General features: G+C 43.4%; 1 protein-coding gene across 1 annotated transcript in view; it reads left to right on the top strand.

Annotated features, from left to right (window-relative positions):
• LOC145349368 (high affinity choline transporter 1-like) overlaps positions 1–15,747 on the top strand; it is a 28,450-nt gene extending 12,703 nt beyond the window's left edge. Inside the window, exons 5-8 of the mRNA XM_080197884.1 lie at positions 1,199–1,342; positions 1,657–1,810; positions 12,289–12,506; positions 15,217–15,747. Coding sequence (XP_080054010.1) covers positions 1,199–1,342; positions 1,657–1,810; positions 12,289–12,506; positions 15,217–15,747 — 1,047 coding nt within the window. The remainder of the gene's footprint in view (positions 1–1,198; positions 1,343–1,656; positions 1,811–12,288; positions 12,507–15,216) is intronic.
• The last annotated feature ends 9,768 nt before the right edge of the window (positions 15,748–25,515 follow it).

A 25,515-nucleotide genomic window follows, 5' to 3' on the forward strand; every position in this document is an offset into this window, starting at 1 on the left:
GGAATACAGGTTACATACTGAATGAAATCAAGTGGACCAACCGCCAAATGGGTGCAATTGGGTCCCACTTGACATTCCAGGCAAGGGAATAGCTTGGAACTCAAAGAAACAACTTGTTAACTAAACTCTCTAATTGACTTCCTCTATAAAGGAGTACAACATAGATTAGATGGGGATTTTAGAGGAGCCAAGGAGCTGTACATTTTTGGAGCACAGACCAGATGTACGTCACAGATCAATCCACAATGGTCCAACGTGAATTAGATACTTCCTGATGATCTCATAGACATAGTGATCAGTGTTTGTAGATTTTTGAAGTCACTATGTCAACAAAAGTCCACTATAGATTGCTGATGAAAAGTGCAGGAGGAAGAGCCTTAAACCATGTTTAGCAAATGCCTCGCTTGCCCCAAAGCCAGAAAATCCCGCATGAGGTCAATGGATCCTCACATGGTCCTGTCCCACCCACTACGATTCCCACTGGTGGGCAGGAAAGGAAACTCCGCCATGTATAAATTGACCATTTATTTAATTAAATACCAGATCAAAACACCACAAAGTATTGGAACATGTTAGGCAGGAAATCTGACAAGATATATTTCAAGCTTATGAAAAATAATGATATAAAAGACACCTTTAAATTTATTTATTGGTGTAGGTTTACATTAATGCTGCAATGAAGCTATTGTGAGAATCCCTTAGTCGTCACACTCCGACACCTGTTCAGGTACACTGAGGGAGAATTTAGCGTGGCAGATGCCCCCATCTAGCACAACTTTCAAATTGTGGGAGGAAACCAGACCACCCAGTGGAAACCCATGCAGACACGGGAAGAAAGTGCAGACTCTGCACAGACAACGGCCCAAAGCCAGGAATCAAACCCGAGTCCCTGGCGCTGTGAGGCAGCAGTGCAAACCACGGGCCACAGTGCCACCCCTCAATACAGAATTGCAATAAATTTCACAGATATGCAGCAATAGATCATAACTGTTCATAAAACTGATAAGCACAATTTGTTGATTGTACCTGATTGTATTGTCCTGCTGTTGTCCTACTGTTGCCCTACTGTTGCAGCAATTAAATTGCTATAAACTGTCTCAAACTGCTTGATTATAGAATCATATACTATGAGTCGCCAACGTTATCTAAAGTGAAAAAGGATTAAATTACAATTATTTTCTTTTGTTTCCCTGACCAGTGGCTTTGTGTGCCTTTCACCATTACAAATCCAGCAGTTGCAGACATTGGATATACCATGGTGAATGATCTTTACCAGAGCCCATGGATTGGTAAAATAGAAGTGAAGCAGATTGGCCGATGGATTGACGATCTACTTTATATGGTTAGAACTCTTCACCAATCAAACATTACAATTATTCTATTTGGTCCACAATTAAAATCACTAAAAAGCTTGTGACAAAGTTTGTTGGGATAACATTCAGAGATGTAAACTATAACAGAGAAGAGGAAGATTTTGTAGTTATATCTGTCAGGTTGATAAAAAATTGTTCACTTGTAATTAACTTGTGTTTGATATATTGTGGTGAAATCACGCAATTAACTTGCTTTAGTGTTTGAAATAACCATTGCTAAATAATTGACTTCCTGCATAGAGCTGTTTTATTCTAAACTACTAACTTTATTTGTTTCTTTCAGAGTCTGGGGGGGATCCCATGGCAAGTGTATTTTCAGCGAGTTCTTGCTGCATCGTCAGTTTCTCAAGCACAAAAAACATCTTATATTGCTGGTATTTTATGCTTCACGTTGTCTTTCCCCTCCATCATTATTGGTGCAGTTGCTGTTTCTACAGGTATGGAATATAACACACCATAATGATTATACAAATATTGGGTGTAGTTCATTCTACATATGAAACACTAATTGTAATGGTGCCTGACATAGGTGACCACAGGAAACTAGTCATTATGCAAAGGACATTGTTTTCATTCTGTTGGCATGTTGCTTCAAAGCAATAAGGAGTATTCTGAGGACAGACAAAACTTGTAGATTGTACCCACACGAAGGGCGAGATTCTCCAGCTCCACAGATGGGGTGCACTGCTGGCAGGACTGGAGAATCCCGCTGGAACAAATGGCTGGAGAATTCCAGTCTAAATCCTGAGACAGGGTAGATTGGAGAGGATGTTCCCTCTTATGGGCTATTCTTGAACTAAGGTTTACTGTTTAAAAATAAGGGCCATTTGTTGAAGACAGAGGTGAAGAGAATTTTTCTTTCTCAGAGGGTTGAGAGTCTCCGGAGCTCTCTTCCTCAAAAGGTAAGCAGAGCCTTGAATATTTTTAAGGCTGAGCTAGGTAGATTCTTGGTTGACAAGGGGGATGAAAGATTATCAGAGGTAGGCGGGAACATGGTGTTGTGGTGACAATGAGATCAGCCGTGTCTTATTGAATGGAGGGGCAGGCTTGAGGGGCCGAGTGGCCTTCTCCTGCTCCTAATTCTTATGCTTGCATATCTAAATGAGCTATCCATTGCCAATCATGATGAGACTGAATTTCTCAGCGCCTTTAGGAACAATGCAGTGAGACTTCTGCCACCCATGTAGTTACACAGCTGAGACCTTTGGAATAGCCAGGATCAATTTATTTCCGAATGGTCGCTGAACCAAAGGTGCATGTTCCCATGTAAACTGTCACTGTAATAATCATCATCCTCTTGCTCTCCTTTCTCCTCATCTGCTCTGCCGGTTTGCAAGAGGAAACTAATTGCTGCAGGATTTAAAAGTGAGCAGCACTTCCACAGATGGCAGCTTCCTGAAAAATAAGCAAGCAATTTGTATTTAAAAGATTTTTACAAGACAATTTTGAACTTCTCAAAATCCTTTCCAAAAGAGGACAACCCAAAACATTTCACTGAATCTCCCTCAATTCCTGGGAAGCAGCCCCAGACTATTCTATACTTTTATGAACTAGTTCTATTGTTTGTTGTTTGAAGCAGATGTTCTAAAATGTGTGGTTTATCTACCAAGGAGGTTCAAACACTGATTTCTTCTCTAGTGTGTATCATAAGATTCTCGTGACTGGGATTGATTGCCGGATTAACTTGCTGAAGGCAGTAACCTGAACCAGTTGCGGGGAGGTGACTAATGTGCTGAATGTTACTGCCTTTGTCTGCAGTGTAGCGGATCAGTATTAGCAAGGTTCAATAACCTGAAAGCACAGATAAACAAACAGAACTGCTGCCTTCATCATTACACTTTCGTAATATGGACTCGCTAACCTTCACTTTGTAAATGGAATGATAATTATCCTGCACAGTGGATGGTAAATAAGTGACTCTCTAACTCTGGAACTTGTTTGAAACTCCTCTCACACATTGTTTTTGTGTACGTTATATTCCAACTCCAGCCCCTCCTGTTACCAGCACTTGTCCCTGCGACAAAGTGATTGCAGACATATGGCCATTGGCCCAAGCTATGGAGTTCTTGAAAAGCATTCAAGCTTGGTTATCAGTGATGATGAGGCAAATAGGCTGATGCCAATTGTAGGGAACTGAGTGCAAAGCTGCAAAGAAAATCTAGAGCTGTCATTACTTTTTTTCAGAGTTGCATAGCCATTCCAACTTAATTTCCTCTTCTCCTGCCGAGATTCTTTGGCTTCCCCATGGTGTTTTTCTCTGCGGTGGGATGCAGCGCGCTATTGTTTGGCAGTTGGGTCTTCTGGTCCTGCCGCTGTCAATGGGATTTCACACTGATTCCACTCCCTGCTTCTGGGAAACATGTGGTAGGGGTGTGCCATTGGCAGGAGCAGAAGGTCCCACCAGAAGATCATGCCTGGTCATTATTTAGGTGTGTTGATGGCAACATAACAAAGAAGGGCTGAGCTCCCTTCTTACTGACCAATGGAATGGATGGTTGGAGTAATGCTGATGTCACTGCCTCATGTACATCAGCTACAGGGAAACATTTTTCTTAATTGCAGACAGCAATGTTATCTTTGTAAACTTCATTGCCGTCTGCAGCCATTACTCTCCCCAAACTATAGTCGTGGCCCAACATAAGTTAGTCCTATTGAAGCACAAACTGCAGCCCTAAAGGCCGTAAAAATGGGTCTGAGAGTATACCACTTTTCAATGTTCAGCTGCTTAGAGTCGTGTTATATGAGTTCCTCTCTATGGCTTTCAGGGCCCAGGAATTATTTGATTTGTGCTTCCACTGGGCAGTGGCAGCTTGGAACCTGCGCCAAGTGCCAACGCTGTGCTTGTTGCTTTTGGTCTTAGATGTGGTAGTCGTGATTCTGGGCTTACAGACAATGCTGGAGGAAAGGTTGTTGGCAAACTCTATCTTTGATTGAACATTATAAATATTTACAATGTCGACTCAGCATAAGGCTCCAAATGGAACAATCTGTCTTAATGTTCTGCTAACATGTGATCTTACATCACTGAAGATGTAGACAAGCTGTGCAGAATTTTCCAGCCCCTCATGCGGACGGTTTAATGCCGGATAGGGATGGACAATGTGGCAATTGATTTCCCGCTAATGCGAAGTGACTGGGGGAACATGTACTCCTGCCATCCTGTTAATGGGATATAGGTGAAGCCCCAACTAAAATTGACCCCATGCTTGATCACCATCAATACCTCCAGCAAGATATCATGCCAGTTCAGAACACATCCGGACAAGTGTGGTATGGACATTTTGGGACTCAGCTGGAAGAAGGCCTGGGTCAGCTTGGAGAGACCAGAAGATGGAGACCTCCAGCAACTGTACACTCTGAAATACCATGCGCAGCAGTGAGTGGGTGCAGCATCTACCACATTGAGCATCTTGCTGCAGGAGCGACCAGGAGGTGAACCTTCTCAGTGCAGGTGGACAGCTGTCAGTCAGTGATGGTTGGTGAAGGAGGTGGATTAGATGAGGAGGAGAGGAATGAAGAGATGGCGTTGGTATGGACACCTGAGGTGGGTGCAGGGGAGGCTGGGGGTGGCAGGCAAAAGTGAGAGATGCTGCAGAGGTTGTGACATGGGGGAAGAACATGGCAAAGTGTGGGCAGGAGGTGTTGGGGGGGGAGTGTGCAAGTGTGAATGGGCATGCAGGAGAAGAGGGCAAGGGGGTTCACAGGGAGAAGTCCATGGTGCCAACTGATGAGTCCTGGAGCGCTAAATTGTTGATAAGAAAGGATGGTGAGCATTAAAGGGAAGAGTGGGAGCCGGTTTTTGGCGGGGGGAGAAGGAGTGAGGGTCCTACGATGATGGCTGAGGATTATTGGATAGGGCAAGGAAGTAAAATCAGGTTCTGAGGGGCAGCAGATTGAGGAAAGGACTCAATATTATGGGGTGGGCTCCTTAGGAAGATTGGGCACATGGACATTCAATTGGATGGAGGTGTTGGGGGAGTGCGTGTTTTTGATTGTGAATCATGTACACAGTTTCTATGATTTCTGTTCCTATTGCTAGAGTTTAGCAGTTAAATGTTTCTTGACTTTCAGCTGAATGTCTTCCAGCACCATGGAGTCTTATAGTCAAAAAGCTGGAGTATCTCTACTACATTTCCCTGTATCTGACAGAATGGAAATTCCTGCTCCAGTGTCTGACTTGAAGTTTGTTTTATGTCCTTTGACCATAATATCTACAGCCTAATAGTTGCCATTTGATCTTGTAATTTCTGCCAAGAATGGTATTTTTGGTTCTTCTTCAGCTTCTTGAATGCCTTCAATTTCTTAAATGGGACATGATCTCGACTATTTCTCCTTTTATTGATTTTTTGAAGAGCTGTTTGTGGCAGGAAACTGATTTAAAATGGCCCCTGTTCTTGCAGAAACCGCACTTTACATTTTTGGCAGTGCATTCTTCAGCTTTTTCCCACCAGAAGGAAAACACTCAATAATAGCAGCAACTGTGCCCTCCTCCCTTTCTCTCTGTTTGGGGTTAGGTGCATGACAATGCTTTCTTGCTGTAAACTAGGAGGTATCAACCAGTTGACTCCAAGAGATTTAGATTTTGCCTTGAATAAAAAAAAGTCTTTCTGCTTTTCTTGTTATCTATATAACGTTTGACAGGCGACTGCAAAAATTCTGATAGTAACTCTTCACAATTAATTCATCTTCCCAGGCTCCGTATGATCTATACAGCTCATTAATAAAAGAATCTTTGCTCTGTCTTGGTCTTTGGATGCACCTATTAAATTTCCCTCCCTCGATAATTGTGCTTTTCCAAAGACTGAAGTAAATGTCAAAAGCTTTGATAATTTCTTCACGTTGCTGAATCTTCATTTATCTCCTGCCTGCCCATAACACTGTCTTCACTACTGCCTATGGTGTATTGGAAGGAACTGACCTATTCATTGCTGGACCTCTGGCTAGTCCAATACTGGTTTGTACCTGTTAAACCTGCCCAGCCACTTCTGAACTTAATCCTGGTTGTGACACTCAGGTAAAGATCAGACTTTTTCCATCTCTTTCTGTTATTGTTTCTTTTTTTCCAGAGCTCGGTTGAAGATTTTCCACGCTGCCCTTGCCCTGCAGTGGCTTATCTTGCTGCTCATTCCAGTTGTTGGGCTCTTCACTTGATGCTTGGTGCCAAGTGCCCCCCATAGACTGGGTTGCACACAAGGTCTTGGAGTGAGGCTTTGGACATTGCCTGCACTTGAGGTGAGAGTTTGGTATGCAGCAGAGTGGCCAAGGCTGTGACCAGTTGGTTATGTTATGTGGAGCAAGGGTGGTGTGGGGTCATGCCCATTCAACAAGGACTGGCCATCAATGTGGTGGCCAGGTCACGAGTCTCTGGCCTTTGAGAGGCAACTCAAAATGCTGATTGGAAAAACAGTGCACCCTAGGGGACAAATGCTACTGTCAAATCTCTCTCTTTGATACTGCAGTGAGGACAGCAAAGGAGAGATTGAACCTGTTGTGCTGGCCATCATTTGTCTAACTCATAGACAGGACAGAAGAAAACATCAACAGAGATGTCTGGCTCGCCAAAAGCACGAGCAAAATCCTGAGGAAGGGATGGCAGAACCTGCTCCTTAGGCAGAGGAGGAACCTCAGAGCCATTGGTCAAAGGTGTCTTGTTAGACCCAGGGTGTACAAATAGTGCCTGACATTCCTGCAAATGACCAAGGACCAATGTCACCAAAGACTTTGCATGTCAAGGGAAACAGGTTGATCACATTTGCCAGCTTCTGCAGCATTTGGTGCCACAGGGACTTGGCACTGAAAGCCACAGCCACATTCAGTTTTTACATAAATGGCTCCTGCCAGGTCTCCACAGGGTAACCTATGCAGGATATTGCAAGCCTCTGCACACAGGTCCACCCAGGAGGTGACGGACACAATCTTCACAAGGACACAATATGTCATCTACGTTCACTGGGATCAGGCAAGCTAGGATGCAAAATCCATGGGTTTTGCACAGATGTCTAGCTTTCCACAAAGTTAAAAAGTTAAAGTTTATTTACTAGTCATAAGTAAGGCTTACATTAACACTGCAATGAAGTTACTGTGAAATTCCCCTAGTTGCCACACTCTGTTCAGGTCAATTTTCATAACCAGCATGTCTTTCAGGCAGTGGGAGGAAACTGGAACACCCAGAGAAAGCTCACCACAGACTTGCAGAGAACATGCAAACTCCACATAGATAGTGACCCAAGCTGATAATCGAAGCTGGGTCCCTGGTGCTGTGAGTAGCAGTGCTATCCATTATGCCACCACACCACCCACAGGTATAGAGTGCCATCAACTGCACTCATGTGGCACTCAGATACCTGGGGTATCAAGCAGTGAATTTCATGAATTGTGAGGACTTCCACTCACTCAATGTTCCACTGGTCTGCAACTTCACCAAGGCAATCTTCTAGGTACGAGGTCAGTTCCCTGTCAGTGTGCACATTTCCCACATTCTGAATCATTCTCAAATCCCTGACATGTTTCAGGTTCCACAACTGCTGCAGGGGTGGCTCCTTGGGGAAAGAGCTACTCGCTGAGGCTGTTGATGTCTGTGTGGAGGCCACAGAAAGCAGCTGAGGTAATTTACAATGAGGCTCATGCTGCAGCTTGCAGGCCATAGGGATGCTGGGGATGAGATGCCAGTGCCTGGACTGGTCTGATGGAGCCTTGCAGCACAATCCGCAGAGGGTGTCACACATCATGGTTGCTTGCTGCATCCTGCACAAACTGATGCCACAACGGGAGATGGAACTGCCTGAGGAGAACACAGAAGACTGGCATGTTTCCTCTGACTGAGGATGTCCATGAGGGAGAGGATGTGGGCCATGAGGTAATGGCAATGTCCAGATGAGGCAGATAAGCTCGGGACATGCACATTGCCATTAGATTCATGGAGGTTGATGTGGAGATCCAGTGAGGATGTCCCATTATCTTCAGATGGTCTACGTCAGCATTGCTCTCCCATTTGATTGCTGGCAGCACACTCTGTTGATGATAAAGCTCCTTTCATGGGGATGGAGCAGTTTACCACAGTCTCTACATTGCATAAGGCTGATGGAGACTTGCAGTGGGGACAGTGCATAGATTCTCACACTATGCACTGTGAATGTGAATGTCTGACTCCTGTCTGGCTGATGGCAGCTTGCTTGTGACTAGAGTCATATCACAGCAACGCAGCAGGGATAGTTTCACTTTCCCCGATCCTGTGGTATCCTTTGTGAGCTAGACCTCTGAGGTTCAATGTCACCAGAAACTGGGCCAGATGTGATGTGATAAGTGGGTCGGCAACACCTCTGAAGGTGCAGAGAGCAAACATTGATCATGACGCCAATCCTGTGCATTGTGGGAAATATCCTCATTCCCTACGAGAAACAGGCATGACTGATGTGTCCAATCCAGTGTTTCAAACTGGAAACCTCTGACCAGCGGTGTGCCTTAGGGAAAGGTGCTGATTCCACTGTTATTTGTCATTTATATTAATGATTTGGATGAGAATATAGAAGGCATGGTTAGTAAGTTTGTAGATGACACCAAGATTGGTGGCATAATGGATAGTGAAGAAAGTGATCTTGGACTGCAACGGGATCTTGATCAATTGGGCCAGTGGGCTGACAAACAGCAGATGGAGTTTAATTTAGACAAATGCGAGGTGATGCATTTTGATAGATTGAATCAGGGCAGGACTTAATCAGTTAATGGTAGGGCGTTAAGGAGAGCTACAAAACAAGGAGATCTAGGGGTTCATGTTCATAGCTCCTTGAAAGTAGAGTCACACCTAGACAGAGTGGTAAAGAAGGCATTCAGCATGCTTGGTTTCATTGGTCAGAACATTGAATACAAGAGTTGGGATGTCTTGTTGAAGTTGTACAAAACGTTGGTAAGGCCACACTTGGAGTACTGCGTACAGTTCTATTATAGAAAGGATATTATTAAACTAGAAAGAGTGCAGAAGAGATTTACTAGGATGCTATCGGGACTTGATAGTTTGAGTTATGAGAGGCTAGATAGACTGGAACATTTTTTCTCTGGAGCGTAGGAGGCTGAGGTGTGATCTTATAGAGGCCTATAGAATAATAAGGGGCATAGATCAGCTAGATAATCAATATCTTTTCCCAAAGGTAGGGGAGTCTAAAATTAGAGGGCATAGGTTTAAGGTGAGAGGGGAGAGATACAGATTGTCCAGAGGGGCAATTTTTTCACACAGAGGGTGGTAAATGTCTAGAACAAGCTGCCAGAGATAATAATGGAGGCAGTTATAATTTTATCCTTTAAAAAGCATTTCGACAGTTATATGGGTAAGATGGGTATAGAGGGTAATAGGCCAAATGTGGGCAATTGGGATTAGCTTAGAGGTTTCAAAAAACGGTGGCATAGACAAGTTGGGCCAAAGGGCCTGTTTCCATGCTGTAAACTTCTATGACTATGACTCAGTCACTGTGAAGGAGCACCACCAGTGTGTTGATAATCTTGTACAAAGCACATGGAGGAAGCCCTGAATTTGCAGCTTGTCCCTTCTGGTACAGGAATCCAGTTTTCCAGTCAGGGCTATAGAAACACAATTCATCAGAGCAAGGAGCCATAGACAAGGCGCAGTTCGCGAGAGTTTATGTACAGAGGTGAATGCTATTTATAAGTGTTTAAAACCCATGCCCACGCTGTACAAATAGATCTTCTTAGCCTTCTTAATCCTGCCACCATGTCTTGGTGCATCCCCAACATCAACAGGTGTGGCCTGCTGTCTGCTGTGCCCAGTTGTCTATAATGGATGTTGTATGAAAGGCAGTGTCTTGCTTTCATGATCCTGCTGTGTGCCAGTACCACCCTCCTCACCTTGTGGAGCTGGAGCTGGAGCTGAAGTGGTCACAGGAAGAGGGGATTGGATAAGCAGGACACTCCCAGAGTCCCTCGGCACTGGGGTGTTCATCAATTGTTTCTCCTCCCTGTGGGTACTTGTGGCTCCCCACAAGTGTCTGATCTAGGGAGTGCATGTCCTGCACCGTGGGGTGTATGTCCCGCAGCATGGAGTACATGTCCCGCACCATGAAATGCATGTCCCGCACCATGAAGTGCATGTCCTCCAGCAAGACAGGACAAAAGTCTTGCACCAAGATCTGCATGACGCTCACTACCCTCACTGCGCTGACCTTGTGTTGGAGTATCGGCACAATCAAGTTCGGGCAGTAAGCAGTACTCTCCATTGTGTCTCTCAATCTGTGAGGGTTGCTGACATCTCTTCCTGACGTTCCTGCTTTGCCTTTGGAGTTCATGACTGAGCCCAGAAGCTTATCATGGCAGATTTCTGGCCTCCAGCAATCCTGCAAGTGCTGGCACACTGGGACATCCCTGTCCATGCCTGCTGTGGATCAGAGAGAGTGAGGTGCTCACCAGACTGTGACCCCGATCCCTCTCTGAAACGAGGTGCCAGCGAAGTGTGTGCTTCTGTACTGGTGGAGGGTGTGGGTGAGCACTGTGACGGGTCTTCAGTTTCAACATTGGAGAATTCTGTTCTGCTGGAAGAGCTGGATTGTTGGAGTTGGATGCTGAGCTCACTGGGCTGTTTTCCTGGTGTACCTGTGGTAGAAATGAGAGATCATTAATACATGGCAGTGGCCAGAGAAACAGAAGGCAAGACTCATTAGTTCATAATATAAACACGTGATATTTACTGATAGGCCATCCAAGTGTAATCCTGCTGAGATCAGTGCACGTAGACACTATAAATAAACTAACTTTGTCTGACAACATGCTGTAGGCCCATTTAAATGTTTTTCCTGGAATCCTCGGCATATTTCTCTTGATGCATCGAGAGCACCAGGAGTCAGGATAAGGTATGAGATTGATGGTAGTAGCAGTCTGTGAAGGGCCAACATGTCTCTTAGGAGGGGAGGTCGGGCTGGATAGGGAGGGTGAAACAGGAAGGAGGGAAGAAAGAGGTGAAGAAGCCCAGGGAAAAGAAAATATTTTTCAAAGGCATTCCCTCAATTTGATTCCATTATAGGGAGGAGCACTCAATAATATATTTGATATTCCTTCATTGCCCAGCCCTTTCCTTTTCTGTGGGGAAATATCGGAGGTCAGTTCTGAGTTTGCAGTTAACTGCATGTTGAGATGATGAGTTCACTGCAGCAAAATTTAATGTTACCTCCCGTGGCAAGTTTGGTGGCAGGAGCATTTAATCAGGCAGGACAGCAGCAGGTGGGGATCTCCCCCTGTCCCTGTAACAGTCCCGATGAAGTCTGTGTTGGGAAGGCTGATGGAAGGCCTTTCCAGCCTGAAGACAGTGAGGCCCATAACTGGGTAACAAATGTGGTGAGAAGTATCACTGTTGGAGTTGTTTGATGGCTCCGAGGAGGTCCCTTAGACCTGATCAAAGTGGAATTGGGAAAAGGGGGCCCAAGGAAAGACACCCAACTGCCCTTTGTGCTAACCCCCCTCCCCAAAACCCTTCCTCTGTGACCCCCAAACCACAAACACACTATTGCTCAGTTGTTTGGATCCATGATGATCCTAGGCCTCAAGTGCCTGAAGTACCAGCAGCAGCTATTGTCTCCCCATCAGCTGCCAACCAATGAACAGCTCCTGGACTCCAATTGGCCTGCAACTCTCAAAGGCAGAGTTCCCAAGCAAAATCCACCATTGCCCAGCTAAGTGCCCAATTGGCAAATAATTTGGCAAACTTTCCCAAAAACAGAAATTTCCAACAGGTTTCTCCATCGCCTCTATTAAACAGTGCTCTCTGTGTGAGATCCTGAATGAGAATCTCCTACACAGCCTTCGAGAACACAATGCTCAGAGACTTTTCATATATGCCAAGTAAAATTATATTTTTCCAGGCTTCATGATTTCATATCAAGGAATTACTGACAAAAACAATTCTCATTTCTTCCAGATTGGAATCAAACAAGCTATGGCTTACCAACTCCAAATGAAAGGCAGGAATCGAGCATGATATTACCCATTGTCCTTCAATATCTGTGCCCTTTTTATATTTCCATCTTGGGAATTGGTGCTATTTCAGCAGCAGTTATGTCATCAGCAGATTCATCTCTTTTATCAGCAAGTTCAATGTTTGCACGCAATATCTACAAGACTATTATTAGGAAAACGGTGAGCATCTCTTTGAACTATTTTGAAAAGGAATAGACAATGGAGCCCTCTTAGTGTTGAGCAATACTCATGGGGATGTGTCAGTTTGCACACTGTGGTCGAGCAACATAATGAACAGAAAATCTGATCCATTTTCCATGAGTGTTACTCTGCACTCTGCTGCAGAATTATTATGAAAATTGAAATGTATGCTTTCTCTTCACTTACTAAGAAGATAGATGGAGTAGAATTTAATGTTCCTTCGCCGGCAAGGTTGTAAATTGGAGAGGGCTTGATGTAAAATTTTTCAAATAGCCTCTCCACAGGGCTCTCACCCACACAACTTTTCCACAATTTTACACTAGGATGGACAAGGCCTAGGCCAGAGTGCCAAACCTTGCCCCAGTTGAGACCCTTAACAGGGTAATTATTGACCACTTAAAGGCCACTTTCCACCCATCCTCAATTTTCAGGCAGGGGGGAAGAGTCCAAGGGAAAGGGGAAAGCCTGAAGATGAATTGTGTTAAAGCCTCAGGCAGGAATGGTGGGTCAATGATTAGCACTGCTGCCTCATTGGGACCCAGGTTCAATTCCAGCATTGGGTATGAGGAGTTTGCACATTCTCCCCGTGACTGTGTGGGTTTCTTCTGGGTGCTCAGGTTTCCTCCCACAGTCCAAAGATGTGCAGGTTAGGTTGATTGGCCATGCTAAATTGGGCGTTAGTCAGGGGAATAGGCAGGGTAAATGTGTAGAGATTGTTGTTGATGCAGTTTTGATGAGCCAAATGGCCTCCTTCTGTGCTGTAGGGATTTGATGTGGAAGGTGGGTGCAGTGCCTCCATCCACAGCCTCCTTTTAATTTTGTCACCTCCCATCATCCTCCTAAAGATCAAACTTCTAAGGTGCTCCCTCCCCCATAGCCTCCCCATCAACATCCCCACCCTCCTCTGCCTCCCCTATCCCCCCCAAGCCTCTTCTCTCCACCCCACCCTGAGACTCCCATATTTATCTGGCCCTGGATGCCCGGGCCTTTAGCTTTGGGGCTGACTGTATTGAACAAGGCAATCTGGCATTCCCAACACTTGCTGAAAAGTGTGGTTAGAGGGCCAGAAGGTAATCGGAAGAAGTCCCTTTATCTAGAAAGCATAACTCACTTGTGCACCAATACATATTAATGCTTGTTACAGAACCATCGCTGGACCACAAAAGTAAAACATGCAATGAGGAAATGCAAGGCCACAGACCTTGTCAATCTGCCCCATCATGGAACTTACATGAATTATTCGCCTCCTAAGTTATAGTTCTTCATTAGCTAAATGTTTTTTCCCTGAACACCAGAAAATGACTTACACATCAAGAAACATTGCTGGCAAAAGATTTTTAATGACATTGATGCTTACAATGTGTTATATGTGGTGCACAAAAACCCCTGAAAACTGACTGATAAATCAAGCTGCTCTTGATATGTCAAGTGGACCAATAGCAGGTAAGTAGCAGGCCCAGGTTAAAAAATGTGTCCTTTAGCTTAGGAATTCCACCTTCCAGCTCAGCTACATTGAGAACCTAATGGATCTGGCTGCTCTCAAACTGAAACCTGTTCAATATTTTTGTAGCAAGAGCTTTCCTTGTACCTAGAAAGTTTTTCATTGCCTGTAAAGTGCTTTGAACATCCTGCGGTTGTGAATATAAGCACAAGTCTTTTGTGATAACCCGCAGGACTTGCATGGGGAATCATTGGTCAACCTCTCTCTAGGATTTATGGAATACGAGCTCCCTGACAAGTAAATTACCAACTCCCAGGGAGCTTGTATTCTACGTGTCCTACAGGGAGGTCAATCAGTATTTCTTCATGCAAGCCTGGGAGTTAGCATATCTTTCTTTCCTTAATGGAAACCTGCACAGATAACTTGCTAAATAGGATGGTGGAGGTCCATTTAATGGAGGAACAGTCCATGGTGATTTAACCATTTGTTTATGCTTTCAAGCAAGCTTCCTCACCACCGGCACTGCAGCGGTTCAAAAAGGCAGATCCCCACCTTTCTGAGGTCAATCAGGGATGACAATAAAGGCAGCTTTTCTGGTGTCGCCCACATGCTGAGAGCAAATATTAATTTGCATATATTATGATAAAATATAAATAATCTGTGATGGTCTGACTATTGTAGCTCTGGATGGAAGCTCCCCACTCACACTATCTCGTTCTTCCCATCATACTGTCAGAAAAAAGGAACAATCTGCATGCAATATCGATTGATTGGCTGCACATCCCCAAGTAACTTTCTGCCCCAGATTATATACCCGGCAACCAACTGGGTCCCATATAACCCTCGTGAAACATCTGGAGTCTATGGGAAAAAAAGGTCTTTGTAAAATGGTCTCATTAAATGCCACCTAACATGTAATGTGATTATTCTAATTGTGTAATCTCATTTGAGCTCCTCTACTTTTGAATTTATTCCGAGCTACGGGTCACTGCATAACACAGAAGTTCTGCAAAAGAGAAAGTGGGAAGCTACCATTGCGATTGAGTTATGTAGAGTGGTGATCCCTCTGACTTACTCTGCTGCAGGATAGCGTTGTGATCAGTGCTTACCCACCAGGCAATGGCCATGGTTGGGAAATAGTGAAAGGGAGACTCACAGCCGTGAACCATGTTCGAGCAAGCTGGAGCTTAATGATAAGAGCAAACTGTTGTCGTATTTCACTGATCAAACACATTATTGTATCCACAGGCTTCTGAGAAAGAAGTGATATGGGTTATGCGAACTACAATAATTCTGTGTGGAGCTGCAGCTGCAACAATGGCACTTCTGACAAACTCAGTTTATGGCCTGTGGTTCCTGAGCTCAGAATTAGTGTATGCCATACTCTTTCCACAGTTTGTCTGTGTCCTCTTCATCCCAAACATAAATGCATATGGATCAGCTGCTGGATACCTGGTCGGATTAACCTTGAGACTAATGGCTGGTGAACCTTTTCTTCGAATCCCGCCACTAATTCAATATCCAGGCATTTCATTTGAGAATGGCTCCTATCAGCAACTCTTTCCATTTAAAACATTCACAATGGTGCTGTCTTTCCTTAGTGTTGTGATATTCTCACACCTGGCCTCATTTGTATTCAACAGAAAACTTCTACCTGTAAGATTTGACGTTTTTAAAATTACCGATAAAACTCAGGAATTGCCTGCAACGCCAGAGGAGCAGATTACTTTAAATGATTGCAACAATCATAAACTGGAGCCATTCAAGGATCACATGTAACAATTACTATGTTAACGTTTAGTTGTTCCTCAGATGTCTGTTTTCAGCAGAAGTGTTGGGGATTTATATCCTTCTGCTCCCACACCACTAACCTAACCTCAGCTGAAGGATGATGAAAACCCACATTCTGTGCGGAAACAGAATTTCAGTCACTTTTCCGGCTACGTTACGACGAAACCTCAGAAGCCTGAGAAAATTCACTGTCTGTTACTGTTGAGATTTATGTTGAGATGCGGGATGCAGTTTTCCTGGCCAGCTGCTCTGCTTGAGTAGCGCAGCGAGCCAGGAAAATGTCAGCGGGTGACAAAAATGGCATTTCCAGTTCTAGAAAATAATGATGAGGAAATTCATTCTGATGTGGGAAATAGAAAGGGTTAACATCACGATGTCCTACACACTATTTCTGAAGACTTCGCAAGTCTGATTTCCACACCCAGAAAAATTACCAACCAAAAGTCACTCAAGTCTCTATTGTTAACACATCTGACTTTGATGAAATTAACTGTTGGGAGAGATTTAGTTTGGATTCTCTGACTGTTGCACACAATGGCTCCTGCATTCATTTAAAGAACCTGGTAAGGTGCATTTGACAGTGCAGAGGTTATTTCCTGACAACTTCAGCTGCCACCAGGGATAGCTTCCCCTCTCATCAATTGGCTTATTAATAGGAATCTCCGTATTTGAGCTTGAGAAGAATGATAGCGTAGATAATGCCAGTGTGCTTTACACTCACTCAGCAGTCCACTCACGTGCACCTACAGCTAGAGTTGCATTTAGCTTGTTTTCCAAAGAAGCATATGGCAAAAGACCTAAATAATATGTAAATCTCTAGGTAGAAGCTCCCCATTAACACTATCCCATTTTCCAATCCTACTGCAAGAAAGAAAGAACAATCAATATAGGCCGTAGTTCCCCGCCCTTATTCACAGCTGGGATTTTCCAGTGCTGCTAAAAGTTAACGGAGTTTTGACTGCAGTGCCAAATTTTCCATTCTTGCTCATAACAGGTCCTGTACAGACAAGACGGGAGAATCCTGCCTATAGATAGACTGGCTGCATTTTCCCAAGTAGCTGTCTGCCCTAGATTACATAACTAGCAACCAAAGCCTCATAACAATCCTCATGAAAAAGTCTCTGGGGACACAAGGCCAAATCTTGAATTCTATTCCGGATATATATTCCAGCTCCAAGATTCATATAAATATAGATGGCAGACTAAATGAGAAAGAAGTTCATCCTTAAAGGCTAATTTCAAGGATTATGCCCCATTCCCCAGATTGGCCTCGAATGATATTCAGGCATTCGAGGTAGTGCCCTTGAAAACCAACAATTTGTGTTTATATAGAACCTTAATAGCATACTGAAAAGTCCCCAAGGCATTCACAGGAATGTTATAAAATAAAAGATTCATACCAAGCAGTATCAGGTGGTCTTACGGCAGATGAACAAGTCTTGTTCGGAGATATATGTTTAAGATATAGGATGAAAGGAAGGTATAGAGGCAGAAATGTTTAGACAGAGAATTTGAGAGATCTTTGCCTGGATAGCTGAAGGCAAGTCACCAGCAGAGGCTTGGATGACCTCCGATTTACAGAGGGTAGAATGTAATTGGTCAGTTAGGAAAAAACTGGATAAGCCTGGAAGTGATAAAGTCATGAATGAGTAGCAGGTAAGCAGGGAGAAGGATGATGTTTTGTGATGTAAGGGAGTGAGAAATAGGCAGTCTTGGTGATGGCATGGACATGTAATTGGAAATTCATCCTGCAATCAAATGTGAAAACAAAACTGATTCGTCCTGAGACAGTTGCCAGGGTGAAGGTTGGAATGGATAGCAAGTGAACGGAGTGTGTGACAGGGACTGGCACAATGACTTCAATCTTCCCAATATTCAATTGGCAACATTTTTGATTTATCCAGAACTGGAGTTGGACTAGCAATCTGACAATTTAGAGACAGTAGAGTGGTTGAGAGGTTATGGTGAAATGGAATAATAGGGGCAGGACTTCCCAGCCACGCTTGCCCCAAAACTGGAAAATCCCGCTTGAGGTCAATGGAGCTTTGCATGGTCCGTGCCCCACCCGCTATGATTCCCATGGCGAGCAGGATGGGAAGATTCCGCAGATAGAGTTTTACACCACAAAAAGAGACACTTCAGTCCTTCATATCTGCACTGGCCATCAAGTACCTATCTATTCTAATCCCATTTTTTAGAACTTGGCCCATAATTTTATGTGCTATGGCATTTCAAATGCTCATCTAAATACTGCTTAAACGTTGGGAGTGTTCCCACCTTTACCATCCTTTCAGCCAGTGAGTTCCAGATTCCCACTACTCTGTGAGTGAAAAGGTTTTTCCTCAAATCCCTCTAAATCTTCTGCTCCTTACTTTAAATCTATGCTCCCTGGTTACTGACCCCACTAATAAGGGGAAAGGTTTTTCTTATCTGCCCTATCTATATCCCTCATAACTTTATAGACCTCAATCAGGTCTCCCATCAGCCTTCCCTGCTCTAAGGAGAATAATCCAGACTCTCTTCACAGCTGAAATGTTCCAAGCCCAAGCAACATCCTGGTGAATCTCTTCTGTACCCTTTCTAGTGCAATCACATCCTTCCTGTAGTGTGGCAACCAGAACTGTACACAATATTCTATCTGTAGCCTAACAAGCATTTTATGTAATTCCACCATAAATTCCCTGCTGTTATAATCTATGCCTTGGCTAATAAAGGCAAGTATCCCATATGTCTTCTTAATCACCTGTCCTGCTGTCTTCAGGGACCTACGAACATGCACCCAAGATCCCTCTGGCCCTCTCTATTTCCTTGTATCCTGCCATTCATTGTGTATTGCCTTGCCTTGTTAGTCCCCCCAAAATGTATCACCTCACAATTTCAGGGTTAAATTCCATTTCAGTGTACATGTGGGAAATGATGCCACGTTTACAGTTAAATGTTGTCAAGGGGCCATATATAGATGCGAAATAGGACGGGACCAAGTATAGATCCTTGAGGTACATTATAGAGGTATTAGTCTTCTTCCCAATGTTAATGAAGAGTCTAACACCTGTTAAGACTTTTCCAGGCCTTCACTCAAATTCTACAACATTTCATGTGAGCTAACCAGCAGCTGTCACCAAGCCCCATTACTGACAAGCCCTGTGACTGATTTTTGGGCCAAAGTGCAGTTGCCTTCATCAAATCCAATTTTGATCAGCAAGATGTTCAAGACATGATTTGTCCTCTTTAGACCTATCAGGTCTTTCAGGAGAAGGTCTGGTGTTCTTTGGAGAGATGGGATACCCTTTTAGAGAGGTAGAATATATTTTTGGATAGATCCAGTGACACCTTTGGATGAGGTGAGATGCCCTTTTGGAGAGGTTAGATGCCCTTTGGGGAAATTAAAAGTAGACATGATTGTGCGTAAACTCATTGGAACCGTCAAGGCTCATTGAAACTGTCAAGCTGTCAGGGAAACAGTCAAAACTCTCAGGGAAACTATCAAATTTCATTGGAACTATAGAGCTGCCAACACATTTAAACCTCCTGCCCTTTAAATGTGAAATATAAGCAAACTGCAGTCTTAAAAACCATTTGCGATTTCACTTTGCTGTTAATGTAAAACTGAGTGTTATCATTATAGGATTAATGCTGACTTCAGAACCTATCATTATCATTGTGGGGGGGCGGGATAGGCAGTGGTGGGGGGGGTGGTCTACCTGTCGGTTCACAGATTTACAGCTCCAAGTGCTTATAAAGTTTTTGATGAAGGTTTGTGATTACAAATGCTTGTTGTTATAAGTAATTAAAGTATTTAAATGATTTTAAATGTAGTGACTTCTTTTAATCAATGAGTTGTTTTTTAAAATTCAGCAATAAACACTCAGAATTTTATTTCATCTCAGCATGGGTCCTGAGTTTTGCCCTTGGTGGGTGCTGGATGAGTCGCCATGGAGTGTGTAAGGGTAAAGGGTGGTGGCTGGGGCATGAGTTTCATAGAGGGGCATAGATTGTCATGGGGGGGAGTGGTCTGAGGAGCCAAGCAGGGCAGGGCAAGCATAGATTTAAGGGGTCCATGGGAATGGATGGGGGGCATAAATTGGATAGGTGGAAGAATGAAGCACAGGGAGCATGTAGGGGTGTGGGGGTGTGAAGGGATAAGGGCTAGAGCCTTGTTTTTTTTGTTTTATTGGGGGGTTTTGCCGTTTAGACAAAATGCTGGAGAACCGAGGCTAGCCTTTCACACAGCCATCTCCACATCTGACAGCCCTTGTACTGCCTCCAAACTGCTTCTGGGGATAGTAGATCCAAGTCCAATTGCACTCCTCACCATCCAGAATGAAAAGTGGAATTTCTGGGGCTGTTTATCAATAGTTGGGTATGCAGGGCTACCCTCATCCGTGTCCTCTCAATTCAGAAATAGAAACTCAGCCACTGCTTCTTGAACATGTTACCTGAACCACAGCTCTGAGAAGATATGGACATGAATATTGGGCTCAGAATCTGCTCCAGATACAATGCTTGCCCACTCTGATCCAGAGAATGGTGTTCCTTGTACTGGATGGTTTTTAAATTGTATCACTGACTGTTATCCAATATTGAATTCTCATGCATTTTATTTCCAATGAGAAGGGGTTGAATGTCCCCACCTCCCCCCCCCCCCCCCACCCCCAGTTTCCTTTTCCTTCTTTGACGACACAGTATTTTTTGTTCAGAAGGAATATACTTGTTAATTCAGGGAGTAATTAATGTTTATGCACTGTGATCAAAAAACGAACCAATCTGACAGACTTTCCTGAGTTTAGCAAAGGGAGAGGTGAACTTTATTATACTGAAACCAATAAGTAGGATAATAAAATACACACACAAAGTTCATGAACACAATTACAGATGATGGAGCAGGGAATGAACTGTCGGTCAAACTGGAGTCATAGAATCCTTACAGTACAGAACGAGGCCTTTCAGCCCAACGTGCCTGTACCGAGCACAATCTCACCCAGGCCCTATCCCCATAACACAACACATTTACCCTAGCTAGTCCCCCTGACACAAAGGGGCAATTTACCATGGCCAATCAACCTAACCTACACATCTTTGGACTATGGGAGGAAACTGGATCACCCGGAGGAAACCCATGCAGATACAAGGAGAAAGTGTAAACTCCACGCAGACAGTGACTCAAGGTTGGAATTAAACCAGGGTCCCTGGCAGCAGTGCTAACAACTGTGCCATCGGGCTGCCCTCCTTTTATGATTGTAGCACATGAACAGTTAAGTACTCCTTGAATTAACAAGTATATTCCTTCTGAACAAAAAAACCTGCTGTCGTCAAAGGAGAGGGAAATTGGGAGTTGGGGGGGTAGCGATAAAGGTTAAAATGAAATTTACAGTCTGTGTTTGGTGACTCAGCTGGCTTCAGGCTGATTCCAATTGCCTTGCTGCTTTCAGTCCGGGCTCTTCTGCATTAAGCACTGAGGCAATTTAAAAATCTGGACAAATGATTTATTGGTTCCCCTGGAGACACAGCTGTGCAGTTGATCTCTTTCCTTAATATCTTTACCTTTTTTTGTCTATTGCACATGGAAAGGAAGGCAAACAATAGCAGACAGGGCCCGAAAACTTGTAAGTTGGGTGGAAAGAGAGAGAGAGAGCAAGAAAGGGGATTTCTTTTAGCTTCTCAGCTGCTTGTCCTCAGCCCTGTGGAAAAAACATTTTTTTTAAATAATTTCATGGGATGTTGGCATCACTGTCTAGGCAAACATTTATTTGCCCACCCTAATTGCCCTCAGGGAGCTGGTAGCTAGCCACCTTTTTGAAACATTGCAGCTCATGTAGCGTAGGTTCACCCACAATGCTGTTAGAGAGGGAGTTTGAGCATTTTGATCCAGCAACAGTGCAGGAACAGCAGCATATTTCCAAGTCAGGATGGTGTGTGCTTGGAGGGGAACCTTGATGGTTTTCCCATTTATCTGCTGCCCTTGTCCTTCTAGGTGGTAGAGATTGTGGGTTTGAAAGATGCTGTTGACGGGGCGGCATGGTGGCACAGTGGTTAGCTCTGCTGCTTCACAGTGTCAGGGAGCTGTGTTCGATTCCTGGCATGGGTCACTGTCTGTGCGGAGTCTGCACATTCTCCCTGTGTCTGTGTGGGTTTCCTCCCGATACTCCAGTTTCCTCCCACAGTCCGAAACACGTGCTGGTTAGGTGCATTGACCTGAACAGGTGCTGGATTGTGGCAACTAGGGGAATTTCAGGGTAACTTCACTGCAGCGTTAATGTTAACCTTACCTGTGAGTAATAAATGAACTTTACTTTAAATGAGGGCTACAATGCATTTTGTAGATGGTGCATTCTGCTGCCAGGGTGGTGGTGGGAGAAGGTGGGCGTATGGAGTGCCACTCAAACGGATTGCTTCTTCTTAGATGTGTAGAGCTTTTTGAGTTATGTCAGCACTGCACTCATCCAGCAAAGTGGAGTGTATTCCATTATACTCCTGACTTGTGCTTTATAGATTGTGGACAAGTTTTGGAGAGTTGAGAGATGAGTTACTTTCCACAGGTTTCCCAGACTCTGACCTACCCTTGTAGCCACAGAATTTATATTGCTTGTTGAGTTAAGTTTATAGCCAATCATAACCCCTAGGAGTATGGTTGATGGTGGGGGATTTAATGATGCCATTGAATGTCAAAAGAAGATGCTTGGTTTACATAGGATAAAATGTGCTTAAAATATATAAAGGCTTGGCTTGTCACCCTCTCCAACTGGCTAGTCATTCAAGCATGTTTGTGTATTCTAATTCTAACTTAATTAGATCAGCTCTGGGAATTCTCCCACTTCAAATTTGCTTCTTAATGTCCTTTGCAGAGTCTAACCAGTTATTTTGATCTTCAGAGTCTTGAAATAATCTTCTTCTAAAAGATTGACCTGCTCACAGATTTTTGACGAAGAGAACCTTTGTGCACTGTCTCAACCTTTCTACCATTCCCAATAAACAACTGAACTAGGTTTCTCTGTGAACCTAGCCCTCCCCAGTCACATCATCTTCCTTGTCAATCAACCAAATCAAGCCCTACTCTGAAAAAACCCAGGGGAAAACACTGAAATAACAGAACAGCAATAGCCCAGATTAAAACAAACATTTTAGCAATTAAGGTCAATCATGCCACCGCAGTAACAACAGGGCTGTTGGATGTAGACAAAACAGTACCAATGATAAAAGAAACTACTAAACAGACCCTGCACAAGAAACCTGAACCAAATACATTTTTTAAAGGCATACTCTTGTCACAGTATGTATGTTGTAATAGTTGGCCCCTTTAAGGGACATACATCAGAAGGGTCATGTGACCCTCTACCCAATGAGGAATGAGTGAGGGGATCTCCAAGCAGAATGCAAGTTTTTGAAGCCAGAGGAGACCCTAAAGCTGGAAGTTTTAAGATTGTGAAAGTACTCTTTATTTATCCTTTTGTAAATAAACCATTTTAGTTTGTTCAATTTACTGGTAGTCACCAATCCTTGCAATTATTACACGTCACCTATTTTTCTTCCTATGTGTAATGCTTTGCACTTGCCCACATTAAACCCCAGCACCAATGATCTGTCCACTTATCTATATTGTCCAATTTAGTTTGTAATTTCTAAACTGCTTCCTCAAGATACAAACCATACAAGTCAAAAGTCAAGACTTTGCCCTGACACAGAACATATATCTGCGTAAGAACTGCATTAGTAAACAGAAATATGGGACAGATTGGAAATAAGAAGAAACAGCAATAAACACAGCAGTTCAATTGCAATTGTGACTTTTATTGTTCTATAATAAGGAATGATATAAAATTAGAATCTATGCATTACAAATGATTAATTCTATAAAAATCTGTCCGTGAAAATAAATCCTGTTAAATTCACTGACTTGAGCAGATAAGTTTACCAACAGTAAAGTGATTGCGATAGATTCAACTGTTTTATTGTTTTGCCAGCAATACCAGCCAAGGGCATTTTGAATAATTGCAGCAATTACAAATGTATCTTTACTTTCTTGTCTCACTCAAACTTTTCTTGAAACAACTTTTGCTACATTTCACTATGCAAAGTGGAACAAACTTGTTGCTGTCAATGTCCCTCAGCAGTTGTGTTTGAATAATCCAATATGAATAGTGTCTTTTACAAAACTGAAGCCAACTTATTTTCTTACAAATGGGGATTTGGAATTGAAAGAAATGATTGAAGCTTATCTTCCTTTGCAATTACTCCAGTCTGCAGATTGTTCCAGATGCCAGGAACCTCTTAGCAGCCAGCATAAGGACCCCACACACCCTGGATATATTCTCTTCTGGGGGAAAAAGACACAAAAGTTTGAGGACACATACCAATTGACTCAAGAACATCTTCTTTCCTGCTGCTATCAGATTTTTGAATGGACCTACCTTGCATTAAGTTGATCTTTCCCCACATCCTAGCTATGACAATAAGACTACATTCTGCAATCTCTCTTTTCCTTCTCTATGAACAGTATGCTTTGTCTGTATAGCGCACAAGAAACAATATTTTTCACTATGTATTAAAACATGTGACAATAATAAATCGGATCAAATCTCATCTCTTACTATGATGTGTTCGCTACAATGGATTACTTCAATTATATAAATAGTCTTCTGTAATGGTTATAAACTTAGATATAGTTCTGAGGCAATACTTACCACCTTATTACATAATGTACCTTTTATGCAAGTGGAGCACACCATATACAAGTCTGTTAACAACACAACGTAATCAGACCTTAATGTAATAAGATGATTGTAAGGACACAGGTAGAGGGTAGGAATTTTCTCCCACCCTGCATCATGTTTTGCCGCAGTGCACATTGGCAGCAGGACCTTATGGTCCCACCATTGTCAATGGGATTTCCCACTAAATATACTGCTCGCTGCCGGGAAACCTGTGGTGGGGTGTGCTGTTGGCGGACCGTGAAAGGTAGCAAGGTTTTAGTGATCATTTTTGAAATAGTGGTACAGAAGTATTGTTGAGAAAGGAGATGTGTTGCCAAAGTTCTTTATCTTGCACTCATCAGGACAGATTCATAAGAATACCAATTGTAAAAGGAACAACAATTTATAGTGCATGAGAAGACACTGCTGACTTGTTGGCAAGTGAACTCTGATTGAAAGTGGTGTCAATTAGCTCAGTTAGCTGGATGGCTGGATTGTGATGTGGAGCAACACTAATAGCATAGGTTCAATCCCTGTTCTGATTGGGGCTATTCATGAAGACCCCAACCATCTCAAACTTGCCCCTTGCCTGAGGTGTGCTGATTCTCAAGTTAAATTGTCACCAGTCAGTTCTCCCCCTCAAATAGAAGAGCAGTCTCTGATCACCTGGGACTGTGGGAAAGATTACCTGCCATGGAAAATGCACCAAAAGCTTGCATCGTCAAGTTTTTGTTTAAATTCAAATTGTTTAAAGTTAACTCAGATTGGTCCAGGCATTGCTCTAGGGAATGAACCAGGAAATGGCTGTGCTCCCACACTTCTGTTTAGTTGAAAAAGGCTCAATGCATGGACAAGTTTCTTTTGTCACAAAGGACAGGGCATTGTATTTGAATATATGTAGCTTCTAACTGTGTAAGCTAGCTGTTTCTCACTACTATTCTGCAGTAGCAACATGAATGGCATTCTGCAGTCACAGATGCTGCAGTCTAGCTAAAAAGATATTCTGCCTATCACACAAATGAGTAATGTGGTGTGGTGCCAGAAATGTACGTCCCAATGACTGATGCAT

This window comes from Carcharhinus amblyrhynchos, chromosome 10 (genome assembly GCF_965287045.1).
Source record: "Carcharhinus amblyrhynchos chromosome 10, sCarAmb.v2.hapA, whole genome shotgun sequence".
NCBI classification, from domain to species: Eukaryota; Metazoa; Chordata; class Chondrichthyes; order Carcharhiniformes; family Carcharhinidae; genus Carcharhinus; species Carcharhinus amblyrhynchos.